The 12,998-nt window shown below is 29.2% G+C and overlaps 1 protein-coding gene across 20 annotated transcripts in view; it reads right to left on the minus strand.

The window, feature by feature from the left end:
- Nucleotides 1–12,998, minus strand: part of LOC107451625 (telomerase protein component 1) — a 300,321-nt gene that overhangs the window by 76,872 nt on the left and 210,451 nt on the right. For all 20 annotated transcript variants that reach the window (XM_021147109.4, XM_021147108.4, XM_087155402.1 and 17 more), the window contains 6 exons: nt 12,382–12,536; nt 12,160–12,298; nt 7,364–7,648; nt 7,144–7,276; nt 6,220–6,406; nt 2,220–2,329 (listed from right to left, as the gene is read on the minus strand). In XM_021147109.4, the coding sequence (XP_021002768.3) occupies nt 2,220–2,329; nt 6,220–6,406; nt 7,144–7,276; nt 7,364–7,648; nt 12,160–12,298; nt 12,382–12,536 (1,009 nt within the window). The remainder of the gene's footprint in view (nt 1–2,219; nt 2,330–6,219; nt 6,407–7,143; nt 7,277–7,363; nt 7,649–12,159; nt 12,299–12,381; nt 12,537–12,998) is intronic.

Raw genomic sequence — 12,998 nt, forward strand, 5'->3', positions numbered from 1 at the left:
TTTAAGTTCTAATCTTGGGAATGAAATTTATTTAATTGGAGCTACCTTTGTTTCAGAACGCACTAAGTTTACATTTATACAATTATTTCAATTATTTTTATCCTTTTGCCAGTAATAACGCTACAGCTGCATATGCAGACTTAGATGAATCACTAAGCTCATGTAAGTCAATATCATCACGATAAATACGTAATAAACTAGGTATTTTAATCTGTGTACAAATAAATTCTTCCTACAATTTAATCCGCTTTTGATGTAATTTAGAAGGTAAATTATCATCCAAATTAAGTTTTTCAAGCCACATTTTTTAATAAAAAATCTTAATTAGAAACGTACAAGGAGATAATAATTCCAATGAATCAAATAAACGTTTTGAGTGAGAAAGAATATTTTGCTTGGTGAAGGAAGATTCAATATTAAATTTAACCTTAATAATAAATTATCAAAATTCAAACCCCATTGAAGATCTAATATTTTGGAAGAATCATCTGCAGAAATGTCTGTAACAAATGATTCATTTTTGTTGGCAGAAATTTGTTCGATTATTTGCTTACAATTAATAGAACAAATACAACTAGGATTTTTGTTTCTATTATCAATAGCAATTTGATGCAAATATCTAGTAGCTAAAAATGATGCCGAAGAAGTACCATAAGTTACAGTACACAATTTATACACTTTTATTTTTGAATTATAATTATTTCTCTCAACAATTCTTTGATAACTTTGATCTGGAGAATTAATTAATATTTGTCTATACATTTTCCTAATATTGCTTTCTTTTTTGCATTTTTATATTATATATGCTTTCATTTTCATCCGCTTCTTATATGGACGTTTATTTGAGTATAATGACTTTATTCATATTAAAAGTTTAAATTACTTTGATATAATGATTATACGTACGTACGTACCTACCTACATACATACATACAAGGTAGGGTCAAAAAGTTCCCGGAATAGGTCAAGTACAAATTACTATAAAAAATAGGACAATAATTTTTTATTGACCTTCAAAGTATTTTCTTCCTGTATCTACACACTTCTTCCAACGTCTGTATAACTGTTGAAAACATTCCTTGAATCCATTTTTTGAGTGGTCCTTCACTTGCTTCATTGTATTTTCGATTACTTCATCGTAATTCACAAAATAGTTTACCTTCAATTTCATTTTCAGTTGTGAGAACAGATAAAAATCCATTGGTTCAAGGTCAGGAGAATAAGGAGGGTGTTCCAGAGTGGTATAACAGTGTCTCATAAGGTGTATCTTGTTCACAATCAGAGTGCAATGTGATGGAATATTGTCGTGCAAAAGGAACCATGTGCAAACAAAAACAATGCATGTTAAAATCATCATGCAGAATGTTGTGAACCTCTTATGTAAAATTCGATGTTCAAAGACAATAGCATCAATGGTTATTCATTCATCCACATACACGATTTTTCGAACACGCAGTTTTTGATCACCCATTCTCATCTGCGGTGGAAGATGAGAGGGTTATCTCTGATGCTTGCGTGCCCTTCATAAAAACGCTTATGCTCCTGGTACACAGCCGTTTTTTTCATGGCATCATTTCCGTATGCTTTCATCAGCATCTCAGAAGGTAATTTCTCGAGAAAAACACAAAATTTGATGTTTGCATACTGCTCTAAAGACAACATTTCAAAGTCTAATAAATAAAAAAATTCGCTACGTCAGAAATCATTTGCAGCTAATGCCGGCATAACCGGGAATGAATTCCAGGTGGCTGTATGTTTTTATTAGTGCTGCCAACCTCTAAAAAATATTTCCTCTCCTGCGAACACCTACATGAATGTAGACAACCAATTGTGGAATTTATAGACTCTCCCTTGTATACATACATACATATGTATATATAGAGAGAGATTTTGTATAACTATCTTTGTAACTAGTAGGAATTAGAATTCTACACACTCGAACCATTATTAAGAATGAAAAGTGTTTTGATGAACTTTTTGAGAAAAAAATGTTTTTTTTAAAAGATAGTTTTTTGATAACTTTTCTGGTAACTTGAGCTAGTAGTTAATCAAGTTAATATTAAATTTATTTATACTAATCACAAATTGAAACAAAAACTTTTCTTTATAAATATCATTAATCAAAGTTACTTTAAAAAGGAAAAAATTGCTAAAAAATGAAAAATCAGTTTTTAAAGAAATATAATGTGCCCTTTTATAATTGTATAAATAAAAATTACCTGCTAAAAGAAAATGCATGCTTTTCTGAAAATTGGAATAATTTTTATTCAAGTAGTACTTTTTCACGGCTTTCTCCAGTTCTGATCCAGTCAGACTCAAGCTTGATGGTCTTAATAAAAAAGTAAACTTTAATTGAGCAAAAATAATAAGGATACTAACGATCAAGAATTTTTTTTCATCAAGAAACAGTAAGAAGACTAATAATTAAGAACATCTTAAGACTTCGTAAAATTTTCCAGAATATTCTAATTATTTAAAAATTTCTATTAAATATGCATTTAAAAAAAACAAACAAGTTTATTAGAAGTCTACTTATCAAAAATTAAGTTATTCAGATATTTAGTTTTTTTTTATCACACTGAATGGAAGCAAGTAATTGGTAGCAATAGAATTTGAAGTCAAGGTGTAACATCAATTAATTAGTTAGATATTATATAGCTTACATCATAAGACATTTAAAAACCCAAACTGCAAATGTTCACATTACACAATTAAACATAAGCAAATTTTGTTTGTTACTAAACTATAATTTTATTTTTAGTTTGTTATCAGCAATATTAAATATTTATCAGTTCTTAAAAGAATTTCTGATTTTTCTATAGTAAGTTGAGAAAAGGATGACAAAGCATGTAACTATTTTTTGAATGGGGTTAGCACCATAAATATAATAAAATAAGATATTATATAATAAAATAAGATATATGCCAACTGTTTGTGTATTCTGAGTACTGCGGGTTGATTTATTGATTGAATATAAAGTTTTATGGTGCAAGATCTAAAGGAGGATATGCTGTGCCAAAAAATTTGATCTGATTTATCAGATCAAATAGTAAACTGCATACTACAATTTCATCTTCATAAAATAAATGAAACTACTAAAATGGTTAATCTCAAGACACATATATTTAAAAGTTCATAAAGTTTGATAAAAAGCATAATTCCATAAAATACACAGAAAAGATAAAACATTACATGGGTTAGAAATAAGAGTGAATAAAATCAGATAAAACAGTTGTATACAATATAAAATACCAGGGGTCTGTCTAGTTTTTTCTGGGTGGTACCTATTTTGTGAAAATTTAGACATAATTTGTGAAAATTAAAAATTATATTAAAAAATCAACTCAAAAATATGGTAAAAATATGGATTTATCGTTTCTTACAAGAGATACAAAAATGAAATTGTAAAATAAAGTATTTTGTGAAACTACCATTTTTCCTAAAGTAGTATTTGTGAAGGTACCGGTCAATGGTAGTAAATTTGGCTTGGATAGACCCCTGAATACCAATAGCTTTCAGAAATGAGAAAATGTTAGGATGATGAATTTTCCCTAACATATCCTTCATACATAAAATAGTGCTATTAAAAAAGGTTAGATGTTAAAACAAGGACTAATGGTTAAAATGTGATGAACAGTAAGTAAAATGTTACAAGTGTTACATTAGGGAGGAGATTCTCCGAACAACAGATGAAGATGGGAGAGTCGAGTGTGGCCAGTTCTGAGACGATTAAGTTTTACATCTATATTATGCAGGCGCAATATGGGTGAAGGATCCACATAAGGTTTGATGATATAAAGTTTATTTTGAATTTGAAAATCACAATGCTGTTGCTCTGAGTACTATGGAATCTAAATGGCGTTTGCAGATGCCAAATTTAACACAAAAAGAGATAGAAATGGATAAGATGTTTTTTGATGCTTAATTTTCACATTTTTTATTAGTTCCTAAAATATTAAAAACAATGGTGATTCCTGTATGTTGAAACATAACATGCTTAAACTAACTTTTCTAGAATTATTTTTCCATCATGAATTTCGCAGTGTTTTTTTTTTTTGAAGTCTTATTTTTTTAGGATGATTTTTAGATTAACGGAAAAATAATTTAAAAAAAAAACATTTTTTAGTAAACTGTGCTTTGACTGACCCTTCCCCAATTTCTTTTTCAAAATTAGGAGATACAAGAATCTATTAAAAATCTGAATATGAAATTTATATGAAAATACATCTATATCTATTTAAAACCTTAAATATAGAAAAGTATTAATTACACAATTTATTAAGATTTTTCCTAATTAAAGTAAAAAGTAAATTTTTCTATCTACTCTGATCTTTCTCAAATGAATGACAAATATTTTTCTTAAATGACAATGCATAATTATAGAGTATTTTTGCATAAATGCAACACACTTGAAATGAAAGATGAATTAGTTCTCTTCCAAAATTTTTTATTACAACTTGTTTCGCCTCATTTGATTTCTTAAAAATTTATTTAATGGAAAATATGGTGTGCTTACTAGATAGTTTCATTTCTTTAAATATCAATTTCTTTTTGACCTAGGGTAAGTAATAGATAAAGTTTTCAATGTTATAGCTTTAATTTATGCCAGAGTTTTAAAACGATTCTGAATTACTGAAAAAACAAGTTTTAGATGTTTCAGTGATCAGTCTGACTATCTTTTCAAGAGAAAACTACACTATCTACCCATTAATGACCGGACACCCCTCATTTCGGATACATGAGGTGCTAGTATCAAGTCAGTAGGGCGTAGGGCCGCCACGCGCCCGAATCATAGATTTAACCCTTCTAGGAAGGCTATCCACTAGGTGTTGGTACACGGCGGCAGGTATTGTCAGCCATTCCTCCTGTAACATGGTGAAGAGTTGAGTGGTGGTTTTGGGGCATTGTGGTCTGGCCCTCAACCGGAGCTCCAACTCATCCCAGAGATGCTCAATTGGATTGATGTCGGGACTTTGGGATGGCCAGTCAAGCTCTTGCACCTCCATTTCATCAAACCAGTCCGTGATGGCATGTGCTTTATGAATGGCAGCGTTATAGTGTTGAAACACAAACGGGCCATTACCGAACTGTTGCCACAGGGTGGGAAGCGCCGTATTATCCAGGATGTCTCTATACCCTTCTACCTTCAGGGTTCCACGCACTAACACCAAGGGTCCAAGGCCAAACCATGAGAAACAGGACCACACCATAATTCCTCCACCGCCGAACCTCACAGTGGGGACAATGCACTCCAGTAGGTACCATTCTCCGGGCATTCGCCAGGTCCACACCCGTCCATCAGAGTGCCACAACATGTAGCGTGACTCATCACTCCACATAACGCTTTTCCATTGCTCTACTGTCCACTGGCGACGTGCTCTGCACCACTGAAATCGGTGGAGGGCGTTTGATGGAGAGATGTTTGGCTTATGTGCTGCTGCTCGTCCATGGAATCCTTGTGCAATCAGCTCCCGATGAATGGTACGTGTACTGGCTACATTGCCAGATGCAGCCCGGAGGTTGGTAGCGACAGTGTCCAACGACATTTGTCGGTTTGCCTTCACTACACGTCGAAGAGATCGTCGATCCCTGTCGGACATTATTTTGGGCATGCCGGGTCGGGACTGCGGTTTTATCACTCCCTCTCGTTCCCATTTCAACACGACGTCACCAACTGTTGACCGTGGTAACTGAAACTTGTCGGAGATGGCATGTATGGAATGATCAAATAGGTGGGCGCCTATGATTATGCCCCTTCCCGCCTCATTCAGCTCTTGCCGTCCACTCATCTTCACTGTTAAGGCTCGTATGGCCGTCGCCTGCTTGCGAATGGTCTTTCCCCCACCACAGGTTCCGTATTTATTCCGCCAGGACGAGTCCACCTGCCGCTCAAGGGGTGTCCGGTCATTAATGGCTAGATAGTGTATTTAATTTAGACTTTTTTTTTAAATCTGTTGCAACTAGGATACTAATATTTCTTAGAAATATTTAGGCAAGCTTAATTGCTAATTATATGATTGATTGATTTTTCAGAGGCAAACTAATCTATGGAGAAGTGAATGCTTTAAATGTGTACAGCAACACATTTTTGCATCAAGATATAAATGTCTAAAATAGGTAGTTTAAAATTGTTCATAAATTACATTGAAACATTGCTAAATTTAAAATTGCTTTCATATTATTTCTGACAAACGAAAAATATAATCAGTTAGAACATACCTTGACTGTCTAAATGAAAAATTACAAATTGAATGGAGCATGGAACAGAAAGTCACTTGACTTATTAAACTGTCAGGATTGAGTGAAATAAATTTTTGTATAGTTTTTTCCCAAGAGTTTGAGGCATTGCTTGCTTTATCCATTAATACTATACTTAAAAGAACATGCAAATCTCTATCATCTAGCCCTGTAAAATAGAATTAATGATTAGTGAAATATTATGGTGCAAAACTTCAAAATTGTTAAGATATTTCAGCAATTACATCTGTAATTACCATCACTAATATATATTTTTAAATCCTAGTATAAACATTAAAATCTAAGCAAAAAATGAAGTAAAAAACTATGCATGTTACAGGGGAACACATTATTTAAGGATTATTGAAGGTAAAATGATCAAAAATGTTTACAAACTCAAACCAATAAATATTTATGTTAATATAAGTGCAAAAGAAAAAAATTGAAATAATCAAAAATCACATTATTTGAGAATAAAGATCAATAAAAATTCCTATCCCTGAGAGTCTCACATGTCCTATTTTTGAGGGGGATGAAAATAAAATACAGTCACACTAGTTCCTTATATTTCAGTCATAAAAAATAAGCTTCTCAAATCTGTTGAATATCTGTAAAGATATTTACTTTCCTGTTTTTACTTTTAAAGATCTTACATCAATGACGATTGTTGAGAATTTTCTGTTTGTTAAAATTACTAAGGGCTTTTTAAATTTCTAATGATTGAGGGGGACATATAACCCAGTTAAAGATGTCCATTTTCTTATCAAAAGAAAAATGCTTTGCTAACACATATAAATTGGTGGCTCAAGATTGTAATCCCTGCTTTGTTCTTTTTTGCCACACTTAAAACAAAAATACACTTTTTAACTAGAGTGAAACACATAGAATATAAAAGAGAAAACCAACCTTCTTTGGTGATGCACAATAAGGTGAGAGCTGATTGAATTAAGATAGATCCATATTCATTCTCCATCTGTATAATCACTTCTTGTAAAAGTAAAACTGAAGATGTGGGAAGACTTTGAAGCATAGGCACGAACTAAAAAGCAGGACAAAAAAAAAAAAAAAAAAAACATTGTAATGCAATGCATAAAATAGTTATGCTGAAATTATAAAACATACTTACAGTTTCGAAGGATGCATAAGTTCGTAAAAAGTCACACGCTAATCTTAAATACATTGGAATACCACTGTCTTTTTTTGTTACCATAAGTAACATTTGGTTATTAAATGAGCTTTCATCCAAAGTCTTTCCAAAAAGACTTAAATAGTGTCTTACTACAGATTCTTTTTCTGATTGAGGAAGTGCAATAAGGTTTTCCAAATATAACTTGTTATCAAATGCTTGTCGTTCAAGAAGCACCTTTGAAGCATGTGAGGATTCGGACGCTGTGCAGATAAGCCTAAGCCTCTGAATATAAAAAAGAGTGGATAAATAAAAGAAGTCGATAAACATATAGGTAAGTAGAATACATTTTAGAGAACACAATTATGATTAAATTATTTTTTTTAAATATTAAAGTTTAATAAATGATTCTTCATAGCATTCAAAACGAATATGGAAAACGTTAAACAAAATGATAGTGCTACACTACTCTAAAAAACTGTGAAAAAGAAATTAAGGCAGATCAAAAGCATAGCGAAAAGTAGCATAACAAATTATTACAAATTTTAGAAATCTAATCCTCTTAAAAATAGTTTTAAGTCAAAATACAATTAAACTGAATGCATTAAAATAACTTTAAATTAAAAAAAAAAATTTTTAAAGAAATTTTTACTGCGGAGCTCAAAAATAATAGTGGTTCGCTAGTCAGAGACCACTAAAAATTTTTTTAGACTACCATAAAATAATTCTTAGTGGCCCTCAGCCCAGTAATCAATATAAAGGGATGGTGTTTTTTTTTCTGGATGTCTGGTTTCAAGTTCTAATCTCTGTTTTTTTATTAATAAAATAGCATATTTTATCATAATTGTGATATAAAACCTTCTTGTACTAATTACATGTCGTCATTTTTCCTTTAACATTCACTAAATTAAAATTTTAAAAAGTCTAATAACATGTCAAGACCCGTGAAAATGTGTGCAGCCTAGTATAATATCGTTCAGTTATTGGTACTTCTGAACAATGACTAAATTGTCTTATTTTTAACCACACATATATTATACATAATTTTGTATTTATATACATTACATACATACATATTATAAAGAATTAAATAGATTTTGTCTTCAACCTGCAAGATTTCCAACAAAACAAAATAATTTTGTTCATATAAGTCTGAGAGAAATATAGTTCATAGAAAAGCACCATTGATTAACCATTGAGCCATTAGCCAAGATCACATTGAGTATTATTACATTCATAATGTAATAAAAAATTATAATGAACTGAGGTGATCCAAAAATAAAAAGAAGAAAGATCATTAAAGTTCTTGTATAATGGCACTACTTAGAGCTAATCTTAATGATTAAAGAGGCTAACTTTAAATTTGTTAATTATTCTGTGCAGACAAATATTTTAAATTACAAAATCTGAGACAAAAAAAAATGCTCTTTCTCTGAATAAACATGCCTTTTTTAAAAAAACTTGGATTCCTTGCACTAAAAAAGGTGGGGTTTTCACAATCTAGAAAATAAGGCCCCAATAATTTAAGCAGGAGAGTGGGTAAATGTTTAGACCTTAATACTAATTTCAATTTTTACATGTTTCACCATGTATACAGCATAAAACTATGTTATTCACAGATCGTTGTATTTAAAAATTAAATTTACATAATTTTATTTATTATTTTTTATAATTAATTTTTAAAAAAATTAAAATTATAAGGTACAAAAATTTTATATAATTTTTAAACTTAAAACAACAGAATTCAACCGAATTCATCAAAAAGTTGGCAGAAAAGGACATTTTTTTTAAAAAAGTTTTTTTTATAGTATTCAGTGTGAAAAAGTTATTGATAATATTTAATAGATTAAGGCCCCATATTATTATATACCACGCATTAAGAGTCAAGAACCCAAATACATAAAAAAAAGGCACGGTTTTCAGAAAAAGTATGTTTTTGCACTTGATTTTGATACATCAAATATCCTTTCACAAATTAATTAGCATATTTTAGCCTCTTAAGATTGCATTATAGTACAAGGTAATCCAACAGTTAGTTCAAAAATTATTTAACTGTTTTACTTCTTATTTTGCTTCTTCTTATTACTGTGTTACTTTATAAACAGAAATACTTATAGATAGTTGATAAAATAAGAAAAGATAAATTGTTCCTAACTTCAAACTTGGAAGTTTTTGGAATTGTATCCTTTGATTTTCATTTCTTTTCTTTCTTCAAATACGAATAAGACTCAAAGACTAGAAATGATAGCCATTTATGTAATATTTTTTAATTTAAGTAATGAGTAAAAGAGTGGAACAAACACACAGATTTAATCAATCCATCAATATATTTACTTAGCAGCAAACCTCAGATTTTTTAGTAATAAGTTTTTAGAGAGTGAATTAAAATCCTTCTGTGAACATTTAATAACATTAATCAACTCATGCTTTCCTCAGTGGTGCAACAGCACAAGATGGGCCCTAACTTGATACCAGTTGCCTTTATTTTCGGATTTCACTTTTTATCAAGTTATTTTTCATGTTTTTATAACAAAATTAAGACAGTACAACCAGTTTGCCACCAACCAGTTTGCCAAGTTTGTGCCACCCTTTTTTCAGTACTATTTAGTTTGGTTATAAATAGTTTTGGTAGTCTTTCTGTCATTAGCTTTAATTAGATGTTCAGTCTATCTTAAACTTTGAAAGTTTATGGCTGATTCGCACAAAATATGACAATTTACAGTGTCTTGCTTCAAGATCTAATACTATACTACAAAAAGAACTTTTTTTAAAAATTTTAATAAATAGCATTGCTGTTAGTATTTTAAAATGATCTTGTATTAGCATTGCATGTTTTGCATATTTAAAAAATTTAATTGAATTTCAAAATATTATTTTCCTGGAATATCACCAACAATATTTCCAATAATAACTAGCTTCAAAACATTCCATTAATTTTTTAATATCTAATTTTTTTTAAATCTCAACCGTTGTAAGCATTTCTAGAATATATGGGGAGGGTATTATTTACATAAACATTGTTGGAAAAAAAAATTCTTTCAATAATTTGTTTGTCACAAGAAAATCTGTCATTTTCCTGGCCACTTTTATTTAGTGATTTATAACCAAAACAGATAGAGCCAGCAATCAATATCTTATGTTAATAGATCGATTAGAATACCATTCTATCTGAACATGTCTTAGTGCATGTAAAAAGTACCAACTTTCTGGTTCAAAACCTATTTCAAAAATTTTTTCAAGGTTGGTAGGTTTTTATGTTGTCATTTTCCTGTCTTCTTAAAATCATCAATAAGGTAACCTACTTAGATTTACCTCAGTTATTTCAAGAACCCCTGTTGTTTTCTGCGGAATGTTAAGCCAAATCTTAGACCAAAATTTTAAATTTAAGTTAAGTTAAATTCTATATAATGGCAAATTGTCATTATCCTGGGTTATGAATGCCAGGATATTGAAACAGTTACCAGAAATTTTTTTAAACAGTTGAATGTAAAGAGAGTAAGCAAATATTAAACTAATACCAAGTTTATGTACGATTGTAATATGATTGAATGTAATCAATGTTTTTTTATTTAATGATTGATTATTATACACAATTTTATTCTGTACATATCAGCAACAAAAACATTTCTGATTCTTTCTACGGTTCATAAAAGAATTAATTTAAGAAATTCATGGTCCATCTAACGCAAAGGCTTAAGTTGAGTTACTTACTATTAGCTTAAAATGACTGTTCTTTTAACTTCTAAGCTAATATGTTATTTTCCTGGCATTCAAAATTTGGTGAATTTCGATTTTATTTTATTTTCTTGAGCAAATGCCAATAAATTGCACGGCTGTCTGTAAGATATTAATAAATATAACTAAATAAATATACAAAAAAAAATTTAGATTATCATGCAGACTTTAAATTTGAAGAAATTTTTTCTTCCGAATTGTCATGTTTCTAAAGAGTCACCCTTATAAAATTAATTGTGTCTAGATATTTGCAAATTGCTATATTTGTTATTCTTCTGCAAAATACATTTACTTGAACATCACCAAAAATATCTCTTAAAATTATTTTCTCAAAAATTGCCAGGATTTCTCATCTTTTTTTGTCAATGCTTGAAGTTTCAGTTGCATAAGTTAAAATAGGTCAAAATAAGTATTTGTATCACTCTTTATTCACTTTAACTAGAACTAATTTTATTAAAACTACACATTCATTGAGAATTCAGTTGGAAAATAAACTCTGTTTGGAATTCTGTCCTTATTCTGATTTGTGATAATGAAACATTACAATTTGCAACTAAGTTAATTTAAACTTCTGAAAAAATTAATGATAGAACTTAAATAAATTTAAATTCATCTTTCTTGAAATTAAATTTTTTTCATTGTAAAAGTTTCTTAAAAATAATTTTAAACTAGTTAAGACAAACTCAGTTTATAAATACAGAAAAAAAAATTCTTGGGGACCTAAACATCTTATTATAGTATATTATTGGTTATAAAATAACCAACGATTACAAACTCATTGACTTTTTATTTTATTTTATGAGTGCCATATTACTATTTTTTCGATATTTGCTACCTGAATTAAATATTGTCAGTTTTGCTTTTTTTAAAAAATTAACATTGAATAAACTTGTTTCTCTCAATGTAAACAATTATATCCCTATGCAAACTTAACACATTTTGAAGATATTGTAAATTAAATTCTCAAAAATTTAGGAAAGATTGGGGTTGATATTATATATTTTTTTCCATTTCTCATCTCTATCACACATAGAAATAAAATAAAATGAAGAAAATTTTACTTTAGGTAAGTGAAGAGGTAACCAATCAAGTAATTGACCATCAGAATCTAAGTAATCAATTCCATCAAGTAATAGAATAAAATCTCTCCCGCTATCAACAGCTTGCTGTAGAATTTCTGGAAAGTTATTCTTCACATCACTGAAAAATACAGAGAACTGTGAAATACATCTTAATAGCACCATTTTAAAATACTTATAAAAAAACATTAGTTTATGTCATACCTTGGTGAATTTGGAAACACAGCAGACACAGGAAGTTTTCTTGCAATGGATTCAGATATAAAATGAAGCATGTAATTAACATTTGTTGATCTTGGTGTTAGTCCAATAAAAAACTTAATCACTATAAAATTTTGTAGCTTATTAAGGAGATCAACCTATAAATTGAAAGAACAAATATGATCTAGATTATCAATAGATATTTGTATAAGTAATATATTTTAAAATTTTGAAAACATTTAAGATATTTTTTAAAATAACTTAGAAATTTCTTGCATACAAAACTATAAGAAGTGCATACAAGATTTAGTATGTTTTTTTAATATAAAATAAATAAAATTATTGATTTAAATCATAAAATGTGAGGATGATAAAATATTTCTACAATTAAATATTCTAAATAAAATAATGTAAATAATCTAATTTTTAAAGCATATTTCCTAAGTTACAGAAATTCCACAATATAGAAATGCTACATGAAAATGGTGCTGAGAAGTTTGTTTTAAATATTTATAATATTTTTTAGAACTTAATAGATAAGAAATATACAGTCAATAAAAATTATAGACAATTTTATTAATTCAGAAATAAACTTATGAATAATAATAAAACATTTTTAC

Source organism: Parasteatoda tepidariorum, chromosome 11, assembly GCF_982258835.1.
Source record: "Parasteatoda tepidariorum strain Cologne lab strain chromosome 11, Ptep-v5.0, whole genome shotgun sequence".
Lineage (NCBI taxonomy): Eukaryota > Metazoa > Arthropoda > Arachnida > Araneae > Theridiidae > Parasteatoda > Parasteatoda tepidariorum.